Source organism: Artemia sp. Qi Xiang Cuo, chromosome 6, assembly GCF_049724085.1.
Source record: "Artemia sp. Qi Xiang Cuo chromosome 6, ASM4972408v1, whole genome shotgun sequence".
Classification (NCBI taxonomy): Eukaryota; Metazoa; Arthropoda; class Branchiopoda; order Anostraca; family Artemiidae; genus Artemia; species Artemia sp. Qi Xiang Cuo.
The window spans coordinates 72,324,690-72,351,504 of NC_142799.1; the positions used below are offsets into that span (position 1 = coordinate 72,324,690).

Sequence of the window (26,815 nt, forward strand, 5' to 3'; positions counted from 1 at the left end):
ACAAATGACACTAAAGTCATTTAAAGTGCTTAAGAAAGAGGGAATGGAAAGTATAACGCCACTCTTATTTGTCAGCCTTATTGGCCTGTAGATGTTGCATTTCGTTGTGCTATAATCCTGATTATTAAGATTACTGATCCTGAATCAGTAATCCTGAATCTTATGGTGGTTTGATTTTAAATTATTTTGTTGTTGTTGGTGTTATGACAAATAAAAACCACACTTTTCAAAGTCCGCATCGTTTTCGGTGAAATACAAATGTCACTAAAGTCATTTAGAGTGCTTAAGAAAGAGGGAATGGAAAGTGTAACGCCACTCTTATTTGTCAGCCTTATTGGCCTGTAGATGTTGCATTTCGTTGTGCTATAATCCTGATTATTAAGATTACTGATCCTGAATCAGTAATCCTGAATCTTATGGTGGCTTGTTTTTAAATTATTTTGTTGTTGTTGGTGTTATGACAAATAAAAACCACACTTTTCAAAGTTCGCATCGTTTTCAGTGAAATACAAATGACACTAAAGTCATTTAGAGTGCTTAAGAAAGAGGGAATGGAAAGTGTAACGCCACTTTTATTTGTCAGCCTTATTGGCCTGTAGATGTTGAATTTCGTTGTGCTATAATCCTGACTATTAAGATTACTGATCCTGAATCAGTAATCCTGAATCTTATGGTGGTTTGTTTTTAAATTATTTTGTTGTTGTTGGTGTTATGACAAATAAAAACCACACTTTTCAAAGTCCGCATCGTTTTCAGTGAAATACAAATGACACTAAAGTCATTTAAAGTGCTTAAGAAAGAGGGAATGGAAAGTATAACGCCACTCTTATTTGTCAGCCTTATTGGCCTGTAGATGTTGCATTTCGTTGTGCTATAATCCTGATTATTAAGATTACTGATCCTGAATCAGTAATCCTGAATCTCCTGGTGGTTTGTTTTAAATTATTTTGTTGTTGTTGGTGTTATGACAAATAAAAACCACACTTTTCAAAGTCCGCGTCGTTTTCAGTGAAATACAAATGACACTAAAGCCATTTAGAGTGCTTAAGAAAGAGGGAATGGAAAGTGTAACGCCACTCTTATTTGTCAGCCTTATCGGCCTGTAGATGTTGCATTTCGTTGTGCTATAATCCTGATTATTAAGATTACTGATCCTGAATCAGTAATTCTGAATCTTATGGTGGTTTGTTTTTAAATTATTTTGTTGTTGTTGGTGTTATGACAAATAAAAACCACACTTTTCAAAGTCCGCATCGTTTTCAGTGAAATACAAATGACACTAAAGTCATTTAAAGTGCTTAAGAAAGAGGGAATGGAAAGTGTAAGGCCACTCTTATTTGTCAGCCTTATCGGCCTGTAGATGTTGCATTTCGTTGTGCTATAATCCTGATTATTAAGAGTACTGATCCTGAATCAGTAATCCTGAATCTTATGGTGGTTTGTTTTTAAATTATTTTGTTGTTGTTGGTGTTATGACAAATAAAAACCACACTTTTCAAAGTCCGCATCGTTTTCAGTGAAATACAAATGACACTAAAGTCATTTAGAGTGCTTAAGAAAGAGGGAATGGAAAGTGTAACGCCACTCTTATTTGTCAGCCTTATTGGCCTGTACATGTTGCATTTCGTTGTGCTATAATCCTGACTATTAAGAGTACTGATCCTGAATCAGTAATCCTGAATCTTATTGTTGTTTATTTTTAAATTATCTTTTTGTTATTGGTGTTATGACAAATAAAAACCAAACATTTCAAAGTCCGCATCGTTTTCAGTGAAATACAAATGACACTAAAGTCATTTAGAGTGCTTAATAAAGAGGGAAGGGAAAGTGTAACGCCATTCTTATTTGTCAGCCTTATCGGCCTGTAGATGTTGCATTTCGTTGTGCTATAATCCTGATTATTAAGATTACTGATCCTGAATCAGTAATCCTGAATCTTATGGTGGTTTGTTTTTAAATTATTTTGTTGTTGTTGGTGTTATGACAAATAAAAACCACACTTTTCAAAGTCCGCATCGTTTTCAGTGAAATACAAATGACACTAAAGTCATTTAGAGTGCTTAAGAAAGAGGGAAGGGAAAGTGTAACGCCACTCTTATTTGACAGCCTTATCGGCCTGTAGATGTTGCATTTCGTTGTGCTATAATCCTGATTATTAAGATTACTGATCCTGAATCAGTAATCCTGAATCTTATGGTGGTTTGTTTTTAAATTATCTTGTTGTTGTTTGTGTTATGACAAATAAAAACCACACTTTTCAAAGTCCGCATCGTTTTCAGTGAAATACAAATGACACTAAAGTCATTTAGAGTGCTTAAGAAAGAGGGAAGGAAAAGTTTAACGCCATTCTTATTTGACAGCCTTATCGGCCTGTAGATGTTGCATTTCGTTGTGCTATAATCCTGATTATTAAGCATACTGATCCTGAATCAGTAATCCTGATTTCTAATTTCGATGGTGTTTTTTTCTCTAATTTCGTTGTTGTTGTTGGCGTTATGACAAATAAAAACCACACTTTTCAAAGCACATTTATTTGACAATGAAACGCCAATGACACTCAAGTCGTTTAGAGGGATATTTAGCTCCACTCTTATCTGTCAGTTGTCATTGACCTTGAAACAAAAAGGGCATAACTCATGAATGGCTGGGTAAATTAATTTGGAACTTTCAGGAATGATAAGGGAGATGATCAAAAAGGGAACAATTCGATTCTACCACCACTGCTACTACTACCACTACTCATACATCCTACTGCTCATACATCCAAACTACACTGAGGGAAAAAAATGAACTAAATAAAAAGACGCTTTGTGTATGCACATTGTAAAAAGAGCGTATCTCAAGAATTGATTTGGTTATTATGTTGGATATTCAGACAATGACAGATTTTTCAGAGATATGACAAATAAAAACCACTCTTTTCAAAGCACATTTAGTTACATATGAAATGCTAGTGACACTCAAGTCGTTTAGGGGGTTTTAGAGGAAGGGAAAGGATATCTAACGCCACTGTTATTTGTCAACTTTCATCGGCCTTGAGGCATTGTTTTTTGTGGTGTCTGTGTTGACGTTATGACAAAGAAAAAACACATGGCAAAAAAACATTATGCTAATTAAAAGTTAATGTTACGAAACGTTATAAAACGTTATGGCAATTAAAAACGAACAGCTCAAAATAGAAATGATCTTCAGTAAAGCGCAAATGACGCTCCGATCTTTAGAAGATTTAGAGGGTGGGGTAATGCTGCTCTGATTTGTAGCAATTTGTATTTTTACTAAGTTTGAATTGGCTATTTATTTTAATCTCTGGTCTTTCAGGATTTATCTTTTCGCCAACAGCAGCATCTAGTTATGTTTGTTGTAATTATTCGTTTTAATTTTTGTTCGTTTGGTTTAATTTATTCATTCATAGCAAATATTAGTTGTCTTATTAAATTTGACACCAGCGTTCGGGCTACTAAACGTATTACCTCGAAACTCAAAAATTTTCAACTAAACTCACATTTTTATGCATGGACATAGAGGGGGGGAGGGTGTTGCTCCCGCAAAATTTATCCAAAATATCTCAGTGGGAAAATCCAAAATTTATGGGGTTAAAAACATGCCCTTTTTCTTTGATTTCAGACCTTTTCTTGAAGAAATAATTTCTCTGATACCCCTCCTAAAACTTTGGCTTCGTTAGCCTGCTTATGAATTTTGAATTTGCCGAAAATTGTCTGCTCACCCTCTTTTAAAATTTTTGCTTCGTTAACCTTTTCATCAGATCATAAGTTTGTAAATAAAACGAAATGAAAATGTAGAAAAATGGGTATAATATTTTAAATAAGACAGTGAAAATAACAAAAAGAAACGTTTTTTCTCACTAATAATTATAAAATTCTGAATAATTCGGCCTCACGCGTCGGCCTAAACTAAACAAAACATATAAAGAAAAGGAAAAAACAGTAGCACAGACGATCGAAAATTTATATCTTAATAATGTTTAATGTGAAAATTTGGTGAATTTCTTCATATTGGACACTACTAAGATATAAGTTTTCTGTCGTTTGTCTTTTTGTTTTGTTTAATTTAGTTTAGTTTTGTTTCCTCCGTTGATAAAAGTTTCTGGACGTGAATCTGAAATATTCTGGCTTTTATTATTATTAGTGAAAAAAAAAGCTTTGTTGTTGCTATTTTCCGCTGTCTTATTTGAAATATTATACCCGTTTTTCTATATTTTCATTTTGCTTTATTTCTAAATGCAAAGGCAGTCTGGTTTAATAAATTGTTTATATTATTTTGATAATTTTATGGAAAATATTTCTGAAAGCAACTGTTTGGCAAAAGAATAATAGCTACCATGTCTAGTCAAGTGTAAGGTCATTGGAAGCCACATCGTTCTCATTGTGTGCGCGCCATGTTACGTTTGTGGTTTCGGTGCCCTTTGATAAATATAACGAAATTTATTTTAGTTAAATTTCTACTTCTAATTCAATTATTTTGCTGGGTAACGCCAGATAGCGCTAGCTATTAATCACGAAGAGTTTACGTGATTTAACAGTCATGAAGGCATTTCATCCTGCATAGCATCCTTAAATATCTGACTTTGGAACATTCTGACATGGGCGTAGGCAGCATTAGGCAGAATATTGTCTAGAGGGGGGGGGGGCAGTCGATAGTGTGATGGAGTTTTATAAACTGCTTTTTACAAAACATATGCTTTTTCAGCCATATATAATGTAAATTTTAAGGTCTAGGGGGGCAGCTGCCCCCCTGTCCCCCCTCCCTACGCCCATGCATTCTGATAAATAAAATTAATTATTTTAGTTAAATTACTACAGTTAATTCAGTGATTACGTAAACGATCACGAAGGCTCTCACTCTGTTGCATACATACCTGATTTAGGGACCCCTCTTTTTCCATATTATTATTACGCTATTTCCTAACTTAAAATTTAATAGAAGCAAAAAAAGTAAATAAAACGGTGGTGAATATTGTTTTATGAATTTATTTTGATTTTTATATAATTTTGTGAAGTTTTGGATGGGGTTCGCTGAAAACTTTTGGAAGAGTAATAGAAACACATTTCCTAATATTATGTCTTTGAAAACCTGGATACCGTGGATATCTTTATAACCGTTGGGGTAGGGAGAAGAGGGTTTATACTCTCATGGTCTTTTCTCTGCGACTGCTAATCTCATTCCTTTCTATAAATAATCTCCTTTTAAAGCTTAGCTTAATAAAGATGTCTTTTTATCTAACCGTTTTTACAGCATTCTTTCCTCTATTGTTTGAATTCCAATTTTCAGTGATCCTTTATTCATTTTTTTCTAAAGCCTGAGGCAATTTTGAGAAGCGCTTCTAATTCCTTTTTGCTAATAAATTGCTGTTTTGTTTTAGGAATCGGATTGGAAGTAACGAGAAACTTAGCTTTCAGAGGGGCGAAAATCTACATGGCGGTTCCAGACGTTGAGAATGCTAAACTTTTAAAAGGTATAATTTGAACTGGGGTTATATACGGAAGGTACTATATGATGATGATGATTTTATTACGTGACTGCACCAAACAGGTATTTCACGCTACATTACTATATAACTACATTTATACACAAACACTAAAATACTTACAAAAAAAAAAAGAAATAAAAACTACACATTCACTAAACACTCCTCAGAAAACTTTCACAATAACCTCAAACATCAAATCTATTTGTATTATTGAGGAATTTCATCACTATGTTCCTAACATTTTTATCACTAATTATCAAACTTAAATCAAAAGGGAAGCTAACATTATATTCTCTCAATTCAAAAATCATATTAAACCTCTGACGAACATAAAAAGGACAATCATACAGGACATGCTCCCAGTTTTCTATACATCCACATTCACGCGTTGGGCTATCCGTCATGCCTATTTTATGTAAAAAATAATTCATTTTCGAATGGCCTGTTATAAACTGAGTTAAGATAGCTTGGTTCAAGTTTTTGCGCACAAATTAAATCTCCTTTACATTTGAAAAATCTAATAGGCCAACTAATCATATGATTTTCAAATATTACATACAATTTATTATATAGAATATTTTTTAAAACACTACGGTTCAGTTGGAAAGGTGAAAAATAATTTTCCATCAGAAACTCAACTCCTAGCAACTCAGCAACTATTTCATTGGTGAAAAAGCTATGATCAACAGAATATCTATTTAAAGGATAGCTAGGCTGAACAATACCTTGCCAAAAAGGGGGGTGTCCCTTTTTAATAAACCTCATCACCGCCAATTCTATTGATCTTAGACCGATTGAAAGGACACCAGAAAGGGCTGTAATAACATGATTTTGAGCAGTTCTAAACGACTTTGAAATACTAAGGGTTGAACATCTTTGTGCTGACTATAACATATTCTGTATATTTTTTTCTTAAGGCCCCAATCCATACTGGAGCCGCATACAAAATAGTACTTTCAATTACTGACTTATACAATTTTCTAAGAGCGAAAGGCTTTAAGCCCCAGGTCATCCTTGCCGCGCTTAAAAGACGACTCGAATATTTCTTAGCTTCATTAATTCTGCATGTTACATGTTCTGTCCAAAGAAGTTTCCTATCTAAAATTACGCCCAAATATCGAACTTTATCCTTAACTTCAATAATGTCGCCTCCAAATACTAAATTAACGTGGGGTGTTTTATGTCTATTTGTGAATAAGACGGCCTCTGTTTTTAATGTGTCAAATGTTAATTTATTATTTACTGCCCATTTATCAAAACTCTCGAAAATCTTATTTGCTACTTTTTACAGTGTACTTACATTCTTTGCTGTAATAATAGCACATATGTCATCAGCGTATGCTTGAATCAAACAATTTTCATTTATATTAATTTCAAGAATATCATTAATATTAACAAGCCAAAGAAAAGGAGATAGAATTCCACCTTGTGGACATGACTTTTCTAGTAAATGTAAGTTTCTATTTTCATATGCGACTGTTCGATCTGATAGATAACTATGAATTAATTTTTTTAAACCAGAAGCGCATTCTTTTTCATTTAACTTTTTAATAATTCCTGGATGCCAAGCATTATCGAACGCCCCTTTTATACCAAAAAATATACTCAGTGTAAATAACTTCTTCTTTTTGTTTTTTTCAATCATAGTCACCGAATTATCAGCCGCATCTACCGTGCTTTTATTTTTCGAAAAACCAAACTGATAATCAGAAATCCAATTTTTATCATTACTTAAATTATTCAGTCTACCCATTATTAACTTCTCAAAATTTTTTCCCAAATTAGAAAGCAGACTTATTGGGCGATATGATCGGGCGTTACCGTCATTTTTTTTACTCTTTTTATTTATCACAATCACATTAGCCCTTTTCCATTCTTTAGGGAAATACGAAACTTTCAAACACGCGTTTAAAATTGTCAAAAGAGTTGGTGCAATTACATTCATATTTTTTTTTCAAAATTAAATTTAAAATTCCATCTGGGCCTGGGGCTTTCATTGGTTTTAATTTTTTTATAATTTCTAAAAGGTCTTGAAACTGAAAATCCTCGCTATTTTCTACATCTTCTTCTAATACAGAAATAAACGAGAAACAATGATCATCACGCCAAAAGCACCGCTGACGAGAACATAATAAACAAAAAATAAATATAAAGAAAACAGAATAAAATAAAAAAAAAACTGATGGATGAACCACGTATTGAGACGGAAAATATTAACACGACATAAAAAGTACACACATGATATGAACCCTTTCCAATAAATGGCATAAATTACCGGTGCGAGGTTAGCCTACACTACCATTCACGTGAGAATAGTTATAGGCTAACACCTGTTGCGTAAAATCTTCTAGAAGTAACACTGGGTTTATTTAAAAAAAAAAAAAAAATATACATCATCGATTCCCTGAAGCATGCTTGTTCGGGAGAAAACCCTCCTAATAAATCAATAAACCAAAAAAAAAAAAAAAAAATAAAAAAAAAAAAAAATCATAATTAGAGCTTAACTTACCAGACCCGAAAACCAACGAACCTCCAAACACCACCCAACAAAATTATAATATTTATAATCATAATCAGCTGCAACTAAACTCTCCTCAAGACATAACTTAACTGGCACAGAATAATCCATCCAAAATATACACATCAAAACGGTGGTTCTTTAACAATTTATGAAATTCCTGCAAACCCTCAACATTCCTCAAATCCTCAGGCAAACCCTTCCAAACTAACGGAACAACATGGCGAATTGAAAACCTAGACCTAGACGTGACCATAACTGGTCTTCGCACCAACTGAGAACATCGTGTCAAATGATCGTGAATAGTAGACGCAAGACTAAACATTCCTGAAAAAGATGATGGTAACTCCGAAGCTAAATATTTGAACATAAACAAAGCATTATAGAATACGCATATTCCTGCCAACGGTAGAATTTTATACTCGCGGTAAAGATGCCTCACCGATACAAATAGGTCAATTTGATTACCATACAACACTCTAATTGCCATATTCTGTGTTACACAGAGCGGATGGAGGTGAGTTACGAATGTTTTCGACCAAACCATGCAACAGTAAATGAGATATAGGTGAACCATGGAAGAATACGACATTCTCAGGATTTCACACGGAAAAAGATACCTAAGTTTACGAATAATACCAATATTACGAGACAACTTGCTGCTAACAGATGCAATATGGTCTTAAAAACTAAGGCTTTCATCAATTACAACACCTAGGTATCTATTACTAGTAGATCTTACAATAGTATGGTGCCCTACTTCTATCCTATTAATCCTTGGATAATGTCCAGTAATTCTACCATAAATCAAAAAATTCGACTTATTATGATTCGGTTTCAATTTATTTACTCGCATCCACTTTTCAATCGAAGAAATACCTTGTTTCAATATAGTCATCAACTCATTTTCAGTTACTTACCATCCTACTATGAATCAACTTTTCAAACACTCTAGAAATAAATGGCAGTAAAGAAATCGTTCTATAATCACTAAAACAATTCTTATCCCCTCCTTTAAATATCGGGATAACATTCGCGCACTTTAGACAATCGGGAAATATTCCAGCTTTTAAACAATTATTTATCAGTCCCCAAAAATGACTAGATATAACAGGAAAAATGGACTTCAAAACCTTCAATGAAATAAAATCGCCTCCTGATGCACCATTCTTCATATTTTTTATAACATCAAATAATTCATCAATAGTTACAGATTTAAGGTACGCAAACACATCACAATCTTCAGGTAGGAACTGACGAAAATCTCCATCTTGATCAATTAATGGCACCGATGGTGACACACGCTGCCCAATAGTAGCGAAGTGATTACACATCTCATCTGCAACGTCATTATTCATTCCTATATTACCTGGACGGATCAAGACGCTACCAGGGCTAGTCACCGACTTAATCAATTTCCAAGTCTTACTCGGGTTACCCTCAACATTTTTAAACATAACCTTATAATATTCTACCTTAGCCTGTCGGAGTAAAGCATTTAACCTACTATTATAAACTCTATATATTTCTTTATCATGAGGATCATTGCTCCTCGTTGACAACTTATATAAAAAACGTCTTCTATTAATTGACTGTAACAAACTCTTTGTAATCCAAGGCTTATTCGGAGACACCCTTCTCTTCTGTATTCCTGACACTTCACAATATTCCAAAAATGTATCCTTAATCTAACCATACCAAAGCTCAAACTTCTAATTTAAACCTAATTCTTCTTGTAAAAATTTAAAATCTAACTGTTCTATTCTAAGCTTAAATCTTGAAATAGTATTTGAATCAACTAATAATTTCTTAGGCTTAGGGCGAGCATCACTGTTAATATTAATATTCTTCAATATACCCGGAACTAATATTGCCAAACCAAAGTGATCCGAAACATCATTTAACACAACACTCGACGAATCATGGGGAAGATTCAAAAAATACATTATCAATTAGAGATGAAGATGACTCCGTCACTCTAGTACAATTATTTAAAGCAGGGTGCATCCCATAACCTAACATTAAATTCAGAAAATTCCGGGCTTTTAAGTTAGATGCTAACAATTTCAAATCAATGTTGAAATCTCCACACACAAAACACGGCATGTTCTTACGAGTTAGAAGGTCCATTTGTTGCTCTAATAATTCTAAAAACAATCTACACTAGCTGAAGGGGGGCGGTAACAAACAGCAATAAAAAATGTGTCACCATTCTTATCAACCTCCGCAACAAAACACTCAAAAATCATCTCTCTATTAACGGACAAATCATCCCTAATCTTCACATCCAAATCAGTTCTAATATGCAGGGCAAGTCCTCCATGCTGATGGTGAGTACGGTTCTTAACATACATATTATAATTTAAAATATCCAATAGTCCAGAATTATTATTCATTAACCATGTTTCAGTAAGTGCATCTGGAAGATCTGGGATGATCCCCAATGATTAATACCATATTTTGGCATGATTATGAAAAAAACAACTTCCGGCTACCATGCTACGGAAGTCGGCTTGGAGTAGGGGTGTATATATATACGGACATAACCGAGTAGAAATTATACGAGGAAATGAAACATTGTTAAGATCTTGATTTGGTAGCTTCTTGATACCCTCTCTACGAGTAATACCCCTATCAACACCTGGGCCAGCACGTCCGGAACATATTAAATGCATTCTTATTGTATCTGTCACCCTAGCCAAGGAATAAGGCTAAATGAGGAAGTAACCAAACTTCCTTCAATTAGTTTTACGATGGCAAACAGAACTTCTTTTGAAGCCAAGTGGATGCGATAAAAGTAAAATTGATAAAAGTAATTTGAGGAAAATCAAAGTAACGATGATGACCAGAGGAACTATAATTTGTTTGGAATTTTCACTGGTTACCTAATTTAGCCAAATTCAGAGGCTAGGATGACTCACCCTCACGAAATCTGAAGCTTACTGAATTTTGACGAATATAGCTAACATTGACTTATCTATACAATTAACTATTATGGCATTTTTTTAAGAGAAGAAACGGGAAATTACGGAAAGACAATTACATTGACCTACAAAAAGGAAAAAGGGATTAGCGAAAAGGGAAGGGGACATTCGGTTAAAAAAGAACAATTAGGTATTTTACGACCCCCACGCCCCCATGAAGATAAATGACGACTACCTCATCCATGTTGGTCAATATAAAATAAAAGAAGCTCTTTCTTTTAGCAAATAAATCCCTCTGTCCCTTTTTGCGATTTCTTTTTTCCATGTTGTAAACTGTTTAAACTCTTTCATAATATTCTTTTCTTTTCTTAAATGATTATGCGATAGTTAATTGCATGGATGAGTCACTGTTAGGTAAATTCGGCAAAATTCAGTTAGCCAAGTCAAGTTAAAATTCAGGTAAATTCGTCAAGATTCTTCAAAATCCAGTGAAAAGTCCATGTAAATAATTTTCACTCCTATATTTGTTTCTCTAAGCTTCGCTGTATTCTCTAATTGGTTGTAATTTTTCTTTTTCTTTGATCGCATCCTCTTGATTTTCAAAGAAGTCTGTCAGAAGAACCTCGCCTGTGTATGCAGCCTGTCCCAAGCCAGGATAAAGAGGGTGGGTTGGGCTGTGGGATTTGCGACACACACCCGGGACCTCAAGGGCCTGCCCTCGGGGGAAATCCTAACTGCAACCGAAACATCAAGTTTGAGCCTCGGATTTAAGTTATAAATTATATAAAATTATATAATAATTTTATATAATTTTATATAATTATATATAATTATATAATTTATATAACTGATATAATTGTATAACTTATATAAATTATATAATTTATATAATTGACTTTTGTTAATTTTCCGACCTAACCCCTCTCACTTTAAACTCCAAGGAGTAATTTGCAAAAAAATTCCTGTGAAACAGGTGAAGGACCCTTTTCACCTTCATTTTTTTGGCATTTTAGCTTTAATACTTTTAGCACTTTAGCTTTTATTTTCTACCCAACCCCATTGAAAAATAAAGATATAAAAATTTATTATAGGTATTCCATACCCCTCCCTTTCAGATATTTCAAAGAAGTCTGTCTGTTTGCCCAGTAGAGTTAGAATTTTTCCCGTGAACGTGAAGTTAATAGAAGTAAGTTTGTTTTTTACATACTGAGTACTCATTTAGCCACTTAACCTTATTCCCAGGCTAAGGCCGTAGATGTAGTAAGATTGCATTTGGTGTGTTGTGGGGGTGTTGACCCTCAAGTTTTGGTACTGGTATTCCTCGGTAGAGAGGACACCACAGAGCTACTATGCCTAGGTTTTAATGGGGTTCTTTCTCGGCTATAATTTTCGCTGGGCTATGCCTAAGTATGCATACCCCTGCTCCAACTTCACTTCCGCGATTTGGTAGTCAGAAATAGTTTTGAATTAATTTAAGCGTAGTGATAGTTATCGGAAGTTACTTGGGTTCCAAGAACTTCGAGAAGATTCTAGGCTGTCGATTTTGGTCTATAACTGTGTCCTATTGCTTTTCTCACCCGAATAGTAGTGGTGGCTACCCTCGTGCTACCTCGTGGCTACCTCAGCCACCCGCAATGTCTGAAAATTTGGGCTAGATTTAGTCCACAAAAATAACCTATCGCGACTAAATAAAATACCCCGACTTAAAAAAGTTAAAAACTAGTGGCCTAGCCCTAAACTAAGTACCCTTTATTTGTGTAAAATAATAACTTAAATTTTGAATATAGTGATTAGGGAAAATTCGTGGGTCATTGCCTGTATAGGTATTTATTTGGTAAAAGATTAGGAAGCCGTAATTTCGGAATATTGTCGTTTTTCCCCGGGTTGGGGAAAGTTAAGAGATAGGTTAAATTTACAACCAAGGAGGTAATTATTTAGTGCAAGTTAGCGAATGTCTGCATTTTTAAGTAGAGATAAGCGAGTAAAGTTTTCGCGTTTTGAAGGGAATATTTTAGGGCTGTAAGAAAGTATAAAAGACAGTAAACTTTCATTATTTAGTGAAGATTTGAGTTAAAATATTGGAATTAAATAAAATATTTGGCACAATGCTCAACGTTACTTTATATTGCGGCAAGTTAGGGAGAATTCACTGTGAGCTTATTTTGGGAGGTGCGAAGCCTTTTTGGTATAATCCGCCAGATCGGAGATTACGTTACGGCAAATTAGTGAGAATTTGCTGGGTTTGAGGAATTAACATCTGAGGCGCAGATATTGGTTTTGTGAGGGAGAGTGACTCGCCCTGTGTAATCCATAATGCAGTTAATTCAGTAGTATACTGTCATTGAGTGTTGACAAGTTTGCTTGCCTCTTTTCTTTTATTAAATAAAAAAAAACAAGTGTTTTTAACTGAAAGTAAGGAGCGACATTAAAACTTAAAACGAACAGAAATTATTCCGTATATGAAAGGGGCTGTCCCCTCCTCAACGCCTCACTCTTTACGCAAAAGTTTTTTTATTTGTTTAAAAAAATAAAGTTGTGAGACAGAGTCAAACTTTAGCGTAAAGAGCGAGGCGTTGAGGAGGGCCAGCCCCTTTCATATACGGAATAATTTCTGTTCGTTTTAAGTTTTAATGTTGCTCCTTACTTTCAGTTTAAAAAACTTGTTTTTTTTTATTTAATTTCTGATCGTTTTTTAGTTAATGCAGCTTTTATTTGCATAAAAATTTTACTTTTCTTTTGCTAAATGGATGTCTTTACAAATTAACTTACGTAACTAACTTCTATATTCGTATATTTTTCTTCTGGCAAAAAATACAAAGTTGCAGATTTTTGCAGATATGAGCTTGAAACCTGTGTAATAGGGTTTTCTGATATGCTGAATCTGACGGTGTGATTTTTATTAAAATTCTTTCTCTTGTAGGGGATGTTTCCCCCCTCTTTAAAAAATCGAGTACATTTTCTCAGGCTCATAGCCTTTGATGAGTAATACTAAACTTAATAAAATTTATATATTTAGGATCAGCATTATAAACACATTCTATTGATACATTTATTGACATCAAAATTCCGTTTTTAAAAGTTTCGATTACTATTGAGCCGTATCGCTTGTTTTTTTATTGTTTTTTTTTATTACGTATATGTTATTACGTACATGAGGGGGTTCTCCCCTTAGTCAATACCACGCTCTTTACGTTAAAAGTAAAAAAAAATTGAATTCACAAACCCCTGAATCACAAAGGCCGTTTAATTAGAATAGATAGCTCTTTTGAAAGCACTAAAAAAACCTGTAGCGTAAAGAGTGAGGTATTGACTTGGGGGAGAACCCCCTCACATACGTTATAATTTCTGTTCGCTTTAAGTTCTAATATTCCTTCTTACATTTCAGTTGAAAAAACTTGTTTTTTTTTTATTTAATTTCTGATCGTTTTTTAAATTATTCTTGGAAATCCGGCGTCCCCTTCATAGAAATGTCCCTTACCCCAAAGAAACATCCTCCACGGAAATATTGTCCAGAGCCAGCCCCTCCTCTAGCCCCCCCCCGCCAGAAAAAATCCTTCCTGAAAATGGTTGTATACTTCCCAATAACCAATAAATAATGCTGGCAAGTCCGGCGCCCCCTTCATGGCAATTTCCCTTCCCCCATGAAAACTTCCTTCATGAACAGATACTCCAACATAACCACCGACCAACCCTTCCCTCCCACTACCAGAAAAAAACCTCCTGAAAACTTCTGTATACTTCCCAATAACCAATACTATATGTTAACATTGGGTAAAGTTCATAACTTTTAGCCCTCCCTCTGGGAACTTAGGGGGATTAAGTCATCCTAAAAGACATATTTATCATATTTTCGACCATGCTGAACAAAATGGCTATCTCAAAATTTTGATCGGGTGACTTTGGAAAAAAAATAAGCGTGGGAGGGGCCTAGTTGCCCTCCATTTTTTTGGTCACTTAAAAAGGGCACTAAAACTTTTAATTTCCGTTCCAATGAGCCCTCCCACGATATTCTAGGACCACTGGGTCGATACAATCACCCCTGGGGAAAAAATACAAAAAAACAAATAAACACGCATCCGTGATCTTTCTTCTGGCAAAAAATGTAAAATTCCACATTTTTGTAGATAGGAGCTTGAAACCTCTACAGTAGGGTTCTCTGATACGCTGAATATGATGGTGTGATTTTCATTAAGGTTCTATAACTTTTAGGGGGTCTCTCCCCCTTTTTTTGAAAATCAGCCAAATTTTCTCAGGCGCGTAACTTTTGATGGGTAGCACTAAACTTGATTAAAGTTATATATTTGAAATCATCATTGAAATCTGATTCTTTTGATATATCTATTGGTATCAAAAACCCGTTTTCTAGAGTTTCGGTTACCATTGAGCCGGGTCGCTCCTTACTTACAGTTCGTTACCACGAACTGTTTGATAACCTTAGTATTCTGGTGTTTCAGAAATGTGTTTTGCGTGAGGTGAAATATTTGATTGTCCGCCATTTTTGTTTTAGCTACTATCGCTACTATAGATTCTATCGCTACTTCCCAGAAGTCCTCAATTGGAGTATTCCCGGGGATTGTGCCAGAAAAAGTTAATACTGTTACTCAAACATAAACTCAAGATATATTTAGAGGTAATAGACCCTTAATTCGTAAATACAATTTCCCTAGAAGTCGAGTCAAGCCCGGCCCGAAAATAATTTATCTTGCTTTAATGTACTTCCTAATTACCAGGTTTGAAATAATGAGAAATATCAGCCCGCAGATTGTAGAGTCTGTGATTGTTCTGAAAAAGATCCAGGAAGTGGGAGGTACCAGCCCTCAAATCGTAGAAAGGAAAAACCTAGTTTGTTGGTCCTGACTGAAAAGTTTTTGGCTGTCCCTTCTTTCTTTCCATAGATCCAAGAGTGCTGGAGACATAAACCCTCAACTTTTAGAAGTGATACTCTTAGCTTACCAGTTTAGAATGCAAATTTTTTAATAATCCTTGTATTTTCACACGATATTCATTTGGAATATTGAGTCATTAATATGAAACAGCTACAACTTCTGTGACTCTAAGAGTGGGTGCGGTAACCGGTAGGTGAGAGGAGGAGATGGGAAAGGCCAAGCTACCTGGTCTAGGAGATTTGGCACATGAATCCCACAAGAAAGGTGATGGGCACGGCAGTTCTTAGGAGAACTGGAACACGGGAAATGCCAAGCCACCCGGTCTAAGAGATAATACATCTACGACTTCTATGACAATGGGGTGGGTGTGGTAACCCATAGGTGAGATGGTGAAACGAGAAAGGTTAAGCCATCCACCCTAAGAAACGAAGCTGGTATTTTGGGATCGAATGAAAAGGATTCTGTAATTTGTGGGTTTTCCTGTTACCTAATTTCTGAGAAAGGTAGGCTTAAGCCTCACGTTGCAAAAATGAGGCAGCAATAATGAAGCGCAAAGATTAAGTTCAACACACTTAGGAAAAACAACCCTCAGGTTTTATAAATGAGGCGCTAAGTGTGCCAATCTAGGTTGCAAATAAGTTTAGGGTAGATGATTTCCCCCGAAAAGTTAGAGAAATCATATCAAATACGAAACTTCTAATGTGGAAATTCACTTCTCATTTGAGATGATTTGTTTGTTCCTCCTATGAAACTAGGCAAATATGAAAGAGAAAAGTGGTTTGCAGAGATATTTTTGGATTTTTAAATTCAGTCTGCGCTTGACATTTTTTAGGGGTCCATTTTTATCAGTCTGCAGTTGCAGGCTCAAGGGGGATTAGGATGTCGCCACCCTCTTAACAGAAAGAAAATTCTTAACTGAATAGAGATATTCTGGAGGTTTAATGGGAATTACAACAATGGGTGTTGGAAGAGTAAAGTGGCATTAAAGAGCTTGTTGGATTCGATAAGCGTGGGAAGGGGTTCGAGGTTGTCAGGACACAGCCTCGGAGAATGGCGGGGAGGATCCGTTTTTGAAACCAGAAACCAAAGATGTTAGTCAGACCCTCAGCCAATAACTGATTTTGGCTGTTCATGACCAAAATGGGTTATCTTACCAAAACCTATCCTTTCCCAAATCTGATATGTGGAGTTGTTTTCACTAATATCGATGAGGAAGCTAGTGAAGCCAGAACGTGTTGACGCCTGGGGCTGTCCCAGGTACTAGAGCCCATTTGTCGCAACTCTCCAATGTAACATTGAGAGGACAAAGAAATTTTTTCTTTGATGGTGCTAGAAGCATTTTATCACAAAATACTGAGAACCCGTTAAATTCTTCTTTCCTGTTGGTGGGTCGTTTAGTATATGTATCCCCCCTCAGCAACAGGCCATGTTCGACCGTCCCTTCATCAGATAAGAGCACGATAATTTTACTCTTCTTCCCGTTGATATACCTATGTAAGCGCAAGTCACTCAGCAATATGAGTATACAACAACGGCATGTATACCCGTTGTTCTAATGGCCCATTATCACTCTGTATACCATGTATACCCATTATCACTCTGGAAGGTAATGGAGCTTCAGTCAGATTATGTCCGCACCGAGCAGAAATGGTATCCCGTAAATGTGGAGGAAGATGTCAAGGGCAAGAAAGAGGAGAAGAGGAAAGGCGAAAATTTTAAAGTTTTAGTTTTGAGAGAGAGAAAGGTTTTTTTTTTACTTGAATAGGAAGAAAAGTAAAATGAAAACTGTTACTTTTAAGTAAGATATTTACTATTATCTACTAAGTAAAATAATCTTTTAGTAAAAGGCTTCCCAACTTAATTTTTAAGTAATTTAAAATCTTAGCTTTAAAACTGTAAAAATGATATTGAAACAAAAACATTTTCCCGTTTTTTTCATTATTTTAATGCTTGTTAAAAAAGAAAAGAAAAAAAGAATACAGAATGTGTGAAGAAAGATCCATTGTTGTCGAGAACAAAAGCTGTGAAAGAATACGTATAGAGGAGCTCATTCTGATCTTTGCTTTGAAAAAAAAAGTTTTGTTTCATTTCTAAGTGGTTAAAAAAGCTGAGAGGCGTTTCTGGTTAGTTGCTGTGCTTGTAAAATCTTTTAGAACTGTCTTGTGTAACGTATAAGAAAACGCTCACTTAAGCTCGTTTCGGGAAACTATTTTTTTTCCTTTTGAAGTGGTTAAAATTGTGATGACCCTTTTGGTGTGGCAGTTGTTTTGCAGCCTGACAAATTTTATATGTTTAATGCTCATTTTTAATGATAGTTTATATTTTAAAATTGCTATGTCTGATTTCTAACAGAAATAGAATTATCCTAGAATAGTCGGTAAATATCTACCAAATCATATTATTGACTTACGCATAAAGTGAATATACCACTCGATGCCTTTTTTTATGCTGATTACGAATATAATAATCATTTCTATCGGAAATGAATTTCAGCCCCCCCCCCCTATATATGCCAATTCAGGGTATATATTTCTACATTAGGGGGGGGGGGGCAAATTTTGTTTCTGATGTAAATGGGAGGTAAGTTTAAACTTTACCCTCACCCCCCTTACTGTAGAAATATATACACTGAATTGGCATTTATAGGGGGGGGGGGGGGCTGTAAAAATATTCCTGAATAAAATATAATAAAATTTATAAAAAGCATAAAAAAGGCATAGAGTGGTATATTCACTTTATGCGTAAGTCAATAATATGATTTGGTAGGTATTTACCGAATAGTCTCTTCTTATGTGTTATTGAAAGCAGATGGTAAAAAAATTGGCCTTTTTCCTAACTTATATCAAGCATTTTACTACATGATGTTTTTTAGATGCTTTATCATTCCATTTTGATTAGATTTGTCTTTTGATCTTTTATCCCTTTGGATTAGATTTCTTTTTCCCACGACAAAAATCCTTGTTAGTTTTTTGTCTCCGCAAGAAGGGATTTCTGTTATTTCCGTTAGAGACAGGACGTTGTTACATACTCCTTATTGACAATAAATGGGTGCTTAACCATTTTTATTTTGCGTGCCTTTGTAGAGTTCTTGTTATCCTCCATATTCTGTTGTTATCGTCCTTATGGCCGATCCTATTGGAAGGGGATAAAAGAGCTCTCCATTCTTATTACTGTAAGTGTTACAAGTACCTTCTTAATCTCCGACACAGGGCCAGTAATTCCAGAGTTTTAGCAAAGTACGGAGCAGTTGACCTTTTACCGCTGTTATTGAAAGGCCGAGTAAGTTTTGAACTTTACGTGATCGAAACCATGATTTTCTTTGTTATCTTTTTAAAGTGGAATCTAGTCCCGACTCTTTTGGACTTAGTCGATTTGCTCGATATTTTTTCTTTTATTGTGATTTGCCTGTATTATGCTGCTTTTCATTATTTCGTTGTCTTTTTTTTGTATATTTATGAATGAATGAATGAATATATTGGAAAAACCCGTCACAATTGAACAAAAGACGGATAAAAAACAAAAGAGAAGAAAACGCACATACAAAACACAACGAAACTTCTTGAAATGAAACTAATCACCAAGGAACTATAATACAACTATGTAAGAATGGCAGTCCACTGGTGGTTACACGCTTCTACTCTATCACGGTACTTTTCAAGACACGCTTCCACCACAGTAAATGGGTCAGGTACTGAATACCGCCTCATTAGGTAAGAATTACTTGTTCTTAATGGCATCTCAAGTAGGAACTTGAGGTACCTGAAGAATATTCTTCTTATAGTTACTTTATTCGAATTTGTAAGTAACTTCCAGAACGGCGAAACGTAAAGAACATGGGGTAAGGCAACAGCAACAAATATTTGTGCACGCAGCGACCTATTTAGATTACGCTTGGAGGAAACCGAAGCTCCATAAGCTGACCTGATCTTCTTCTCGATGTGCTTTACAAGTAGTGCTCGTGTATGCTGAAGAGTTTCACCGATCGGCAGACCCAGGTATACAATTGACTTAGAGGGCATAACCACCTGTGACCCTAGTTGGATTTCGGGTTGAGAGGCATTCCAGTTAAATAACAGTACTTCACATTTTGTCACATTAAAACTCAACCCAATTTCATCATACTCCATCTCCAAGATTTTAAAGTTAGATTCCAAAGAAGACAAAACTCTTGAAAAGTTTAGAAGGTCATCTGCAAACCCAACTAGGGACACGTCAATGCCTTTAAAAATACAGCAAGGGGCCACTTTTGACTGGGTCTTCGATATGCTGTTGTTGAACAGATCAGGTGATGATACGGCTCCCTGTTTTATACCTTTCTTCACCACAGCAAACCTACGACTTAATTTACCTGACAGTTTAATACGGACCTTGAGCCTACTATACATGTCGTTCAAGGGTTTGACAACAGCACGGTCAACTCCGGACTTTCTCAGCTCAACCATATTCTGAGAATGTATACCCGAATCAAAAGCCCGCCGTACATCATATTCACCTATAGCTAGGCTTTCTTTCGAAATGTGGGCATCCAGTAGAACATTTGCAACTACATGCAAGGCATGGGCACATCCTAAGCCAGCTTGGAATCCAAACTGGTGGGGAGACACTTTACAACTAGCCTTAATGTCCGAAATTATGAGCTTTTCAAATAGCTTGCAAAACACAGATGATACAGTAATGGGTCTGTATGACGATGGTTCATGAGCAGGTTTACCCTTTTTCAAAACTGGAGTGATCACACCTAAACAGAAAATATCCGGTACAATACCATGTGTTAGTATAATTTGGTAAGCTATTGCTAAATGCTCCGATAGAACTGGACCACCATTCAGTAGGTGTAGAGCACAGATTTGGTCGGCACCGGCGGATAATTCCTTCTTTAATTTTTGACAAAGGTGGGTTATTTTCGCACTAGAAATCACGAGGTAATTATGCTCTTTCGTCATAAGCTGATCGAGCTCTTCGCTAAACTTTTTATTTTTCACTTCATCTGGTGGGGAGAATTCAGCAGCAAAATAATCTACCCATATTTCCTCATCTATATCACTAGCATTTTGTCCCGTACTTTCTACAGACCAAATTAGGGTTTTCAATGATTTTTGAAACTGTTTCCCGTTTGAGGCTACTACGATGTTTTCGTAGCTCTTTCGCGAACCGCCGTTTTGTATAAACCCGCAATTCATTGACTACCCCGCTTCTTGGCCGGTCGCACTCGTGCCAAACCCCCAGCCAGAACTTGGCAGCTGCTCGTGCCTTCACAAGCTCACTGTTAGAGGCCCATCCTTTCACTCGCGACCCACGTCGGACGTTACGTAATGGGACAGCAACCCTTTCAGCTACTCTCAAGGAGTGGCAAATTTCGTAGAAATACATGTTCAGTTGCAGGCGTATCTCGCTTTCTGTTAGGCCACAATCCCACTGTAGGAGGTGGAAAGGCACTTTAATTTTCTTCAGAATTTGTTCACAATTGAGCTGGAACTGCTCACGGACTACTTTTTTCCAATCACGTGCTGGCTCAGGCTTGGTTTTTGGAGCACACTGGGGACTGACGGCTGGTATTGCAAAAGAGAGAGGTAAATGATCCGAATAGGCACCGTCAGATCCAACCGAGACTGACTCTAGGTCCTTCATTGGACCTAGTAATGACAACCGATCATTACTCTGTTGTTAATTTCATACTTTAAAATGTAAAATAAATCCCATTCATCCATTCAAATACCTTTTTTGAAGTTTGACACTCATTAGCGTGTTTATTAGTTGAAAAAGTTAAATGTATCCTTGATATATTTTCCTCCATTTATTTACTATGGTAATTTCTGATTCACTTAAACTTGTTGTTAGTTGAAGAAGATTAAGTTTTGTAGTATCTGTTCCTATGTCTTGTAAAAAAAAAACTTTTGTTTAACAATCCTCTACCAGAAGAGCAGATGACAGATGTTTTGCTGTAATTTGTATCTTTCCTTCTGGTTTTGATTTACAACGATAATTTCTTACGGCAATTAAACAGGTTTATTACCCGAAAAAAGGTCATAAATTCTTGGCTTTTGGCTGTCACGGCACGACGCTTTGTGTATGCTTTGTTGTCTTTTCAAGCACGAACTATTAAAAGCTACTTATTTAATAATATCCGTAAAGCTGAAACGCAAGAGAGAGGTAGCGCTTTCTTCCAACGTTTAAAGAACGTACAAGTGCGAATGATAAGCTGTCAATTTACAGAGAAGGCTGCATATTCCTGGCTTAATTAATTTGCTTATTCAAACCAATAAGTAGCATATTAAGAAAGCTAGTAAGTAAATCTATAGATCTTGCATTAAAAAGATTCCGACATACTGAAAATATCTTTCAAGCTTGAAAGTAACCCTACAAATCAGACAAAATGAATGTTAACCTCGAAGGAATTCTTAGATCGAAAGCTGCCTGGCTATATCGAATAAATATGACGATTTTTAATTTGAATGACGCTACGTCTGCCCAGTTCTTAACTAGATTAAATAAAAAAAAATTAAGTTTTTTTAACTGAAGGTAAGGAGCAACATTAAAACTTAAAACGAACAGAAATTATTACGTATATAGAAGGGGCTGTCCCCTCCTCAACGCCTCGCTCTTTACGCTAAAGTTGTTTTTATTGTTTAAAAAAATAAAGTTGTGAGACAACTTTAGCGTCAAGAGCGAGGTGTTGAGGAGGGGACAGCCCCTTTCATATACGGAATAATTTCTGTTCGTTTTAAGTTTTAATGTTGCTCTTTACTTTCAGTTAAAAAAAAAACTTGTTTTTTTTATTTAATTTTTGAACGTTTTTGAATTAATGGAGGTTTTTATTTTGGCTCACCGAACATGATTAATTAAAAGAAATTACATATTAATTTTACTTTTATTTGGTTAAACGGCTTTCTCGAAAGTTGTTTAGTTTTATTTACCAACGTTTTTATTAGTAATAAATATACGTAACTTACGAATTAGCTTACGTAACGAACTTCTACATCCATATATTTTTAATACGTATATTAGGGTGTTCGCCCCCTAGTTAATACCTAGCTCTTTACGCTCAAGTTCAAACTTTGTCCCAATTCTGTAAAAATGACCCTTAATCACAAAGGCCGTTAATTAGAATAAATAGCTCTTATGAAAGTACTAAAAAATCTTTGGCTTAAAGAGCGAGGTATTGACTAGGAGGCGAACCCAATCATATACTTAATAATTTCTGTTCGTTTTCAGTTTTAATGTTGCTCCTTACTTTCAGTTGGAAAACTTGTTTTTTTTTTTATTTAATTTCTGGTCGTTTTTTAAATAATGCTGGTAAATCCGGCGCCCCATTCATAGCAATGTACCTTCCCCTATGAAAACTTCCTCCATGGGAAGATCCTCCCACATATCACCCCTTCCCCCCCCCCCCCACTACCAGAAAAAAATCCCCCTTGAAAACGTCTGTGTACTTCCCTATAACCAATACTATATGTAAACTCTGGGCAAAGCTAATAACTTTCAGCCCTCCCCCTGAGGGCTTTGGGGGACTAAGTAATCCTAAAAGACATATTTATTATATTTTCGACTACGTTGAACAAAATGGCCATCTCAAAATTTTGATCAGGTGACTTTGGGGAAAAATGTGCGCGGGAGGGGGCCTAGCTGCCCTCCAATATTTTTGGTCACTTAAAAAGGGCACGATAATTTTTAATTTCCGTTCGAATGAGCCCACCCAAGATAGTCCAGGACCACTGGGTCGATACGATCCTCCCTGGGGGAAAAAAAAATAAACAAAAAACAAATAAACACGCATCCGTGATCTTTCTTCTGGCAAAAAATGCAAAATTCCACATTTTTGCAAGATAGGAGCTTGGAACCTCTACAGTAGGGCTCTCTGATACGCTGAATCTGATGGTGTGATTTTCATTAAGGTTCTATAGCCTTTAGGGGGTCTTTCCCCCTTTTTTCGAAAATCAGCCAAATTTTATCAGGTGCGTAACTTTTGATGGGTTGGACTAAACTTGATGAAACTTATATATTTGAAATCAGTATTAAAATTTGATTCTCTTCATGTATCTATTGCTATCAAAATCCCGTTTTTTAGTTTCGGATACTATTGAGCTGGGTCGCTCCTTACTTACAGTTCGTTACCACGAACTGTTTGATTAAATAGAAAAACAAGTTTTTCAACTGAAAGTAAGGAGCAACATTAAGACTTAAAACGAACATAAATTATTACGTATATCAGGGGGTTCACCCCCTAGTCAATACCTCGCTCTTTGCGCTAAAGTTTGAATTTTTTTGAATCACAAAACCCTGAACCACAAAGGCCATTGAATTAGAATAGATAGCTCTTTTGAAAGTACTAAATAGAACCTTAGCGTAAAGAGCGAGGTATTGACTAGGGGGCGAACCCCCTTATATACCTAATAGTTTCTGTTCGTTTTAGTTTTTAATGTTGTTCCTTACTTTCAGTTGAAAAAACTTGTTTTTTTTATTTAATTTTTGATTGTTTTTTAAATAATGCTGGGAGATCCAGCGCCCCCTTCATAGAAATGTTCCTTCCCCCATGAAAACATCCTCCATGGAAAGATCTTCCAACGTAACCCCCTCCTCCAACCCCCCCCCCCCCCCAAGAGAAAAAATCCGTCATGAAAACGTCTGTATACTTCCCAGTAACCAATACTATATGTAAACAATGGGCAAATTTCTGTAGAGGATGTATAGAGGATAAACAATGGCCGGGAACTGTAGAGGATGAAGTCATTCTCAAAGACATATTTATTAGATTTTCGTCTATGCTGAACAAAATGGCTATCTCAAAATTTTGATCAGGTGACTTCGGGAAAAAATGAGTGTCGGAGGGGGCCTAGTTGCCCTCTAATTTTTTGGTCAATTAAAAATGGCACTAGAACGTCTAATTTCCGTTCGAATGAGGCCTCTTACGATATTCTAGGACCACTGTATCAATACGATCACCCCTAAAAAAAACAACAAATAAACACGCATCCGTGATCTTTTTTCTGGCCAAAAATACTAAATTCCACATTTTTGCAGATAGGAGCTTGAAACCTCTACAGTAGGGTTCTCTGATACGCTGAATCTGGTGGTGTGATTTTCATCAAGATTCTATCTGTTTTAGGGGGTGTTTCCCTCTTTCTTCGAAAATAAGGCAAGTTTTTTCAGGCTCGTAACTTTTGATAGGTAAGACTAAACTTGATGAAACTTATATATGTGAAATCAGCATAAAAACCCGATTTTTTTTATGCATCTACTGGTATCAAAATTCTGTGTTTTTAGGGTTTCAGTTACTATTGAGCCGGGTCGCTTCTTACTTATAGTTCGTTACGACGAACTGTTTGATTAAATAAAAAAGTTTTTTTTTCAAATGGAAGAAGAGTGACATTGAAATTTAAAATGAACAAAATGTTGCGTAAATGAGGATTGTCACCCCTTAATTTTTTGCTCTTTATGGTAAAGTTTAACTTTTTGCCCCCAATGATCCAAGAACTACTGCTCCGAAAGATGCTTGGTATTGAACTGTCATTCAGAGGGAATTGCTGGCAGAATACATTGGAAAAGAAAATGCTCGAGAATCAGTGTCTGCTATGTAGCTACGATAGTGACAGGAATATTTGCTTGTTTCAGAGGTTAACATTCATCAACATGTATTGTATATCAAGGACGTATTGTCTAGCCCTAATAATACCTCTTCTGTATCCTGTAACCCCCCAAAAAGGAAAATAATCTGTGATGCTTTATTTGGCGTGATAAGCTAGAAAAGTTGAGTAAGAAGATGCTCTTTCGCCCAAAGGGATAGGGATGTCTAGCCGTTCTCGATTTTTGAAAAATGTGCCAAATTGTCCTTGTCGAAAGAGCAATCGAAGTTTTAGATGAACTTACAAGAACACTTTGAAATTACCAAAAATTGGTTGCTCCACCTACTGAACGATCCTATTCCAACAAATTTGGAGATAAATACCCATGCTTTCATAAAACATTCAGTCCTGATACTGAAGCACCTGCTAGGGAAAGGGCTTCTCATGACAGATAGGCTACTTGAGAATCGAAAATGGAGATAACCAGGATTTTGACTCCCGAAGAGGAAAATGGTGGATGTCATGTAATAAAAGCATTGCTAAATACCGAAAACGCTTCATAAATCTACATTCATTCCCTATAGAGCCAAAAGTAAGGGAGCTTATGTGTCAAGTCATGTTCGTCTTTTTGCCTTCCCAAAAACTGTCACGTTTTTTGAAAAATGCAGATAACACAGTTATTTTTGTTTGGAAGTATTGGAGGCTGTTTTAGGCCATGAGTTGGTTTATTTGACAGAAAAAATTTAATTATTAATGGTAAGCGAACTGTTTTCTGATTTTGAATTGTTTTTGTCAATATATGTTAAAAAAGGAGTAAGAAATAGAGCTGACGAGAAAGTTTAAGTTTCTGATTGGAGAGAAATAATCTAGAATGAATGTGTGCATGAGTGAGAACCATGTTGCAAGTCAGGTGGATGTAAACGAAAAGTGAAGTGTCATTTTTTGTAAATTTTAAAGTGCGTGTGGTATTTACATTGTTTTAATTTTTAATAATGGCTTTGTTTTTGAGTTATTGGTGCTGCTGAAAGGAAAGGAGATGGAATTAAAAAAAAAGCTGCCTAAGTAATGGCGATTGGAACAGAAATAAAAAAAGATTTTTCATAAAGCCTCAGGAATTTAAGGATGTAAATACTTGCTATTACCCATTAACCACATTTGTTGCACTTATAAATACTTTCAGTAGAACATTATATAGCTTTAACATAAAAAGTTAGAGAGGGGGATGAGGGGGAGGGGAAGGGAACAGCTCCTTCCTATACGCAGTAATTTTTATTTGCTGAAGCACTGGTTAAACATTACCGTTATGAGTGGAAGTTGAGGGTGTGGCAGCACCACTCATATACGGTATAATTAATGCTCGTTTTAAGTTTAAATGTCGCTCTTTGCGCTGATTTGGAAAAACTTTTTATATTTAATTTCTGCTTATTTTTAACCTGACT

The 26,815-nt window shown here is 35.7% G+C and overlaps 1 protein-coding gene across 2 annotated transcripts in view; it reads left to right on the plus strand.

The window, feature by feature from the left end:
- Positions 1-26,815, plus strand: part of LOC148951575 (retinol dehydrogenase 11-like) — a 271,589-nt gene that overhangs the window by 31,047 nt on the left and 213,727 nt on the right. For both annotated transcript variants that reach the window (XM_089090342.1, XM_089090341.1), the window contains exon 3: positions 5,381-5,473. In XM_089090342.1, the coding sequence (XP_088946468.1) occupies positions 5,381-5,473 (93 nt within the window). The remainder of the gene's footprint in view (positions 1-5,380; positions 5,474-26,815) is intronic.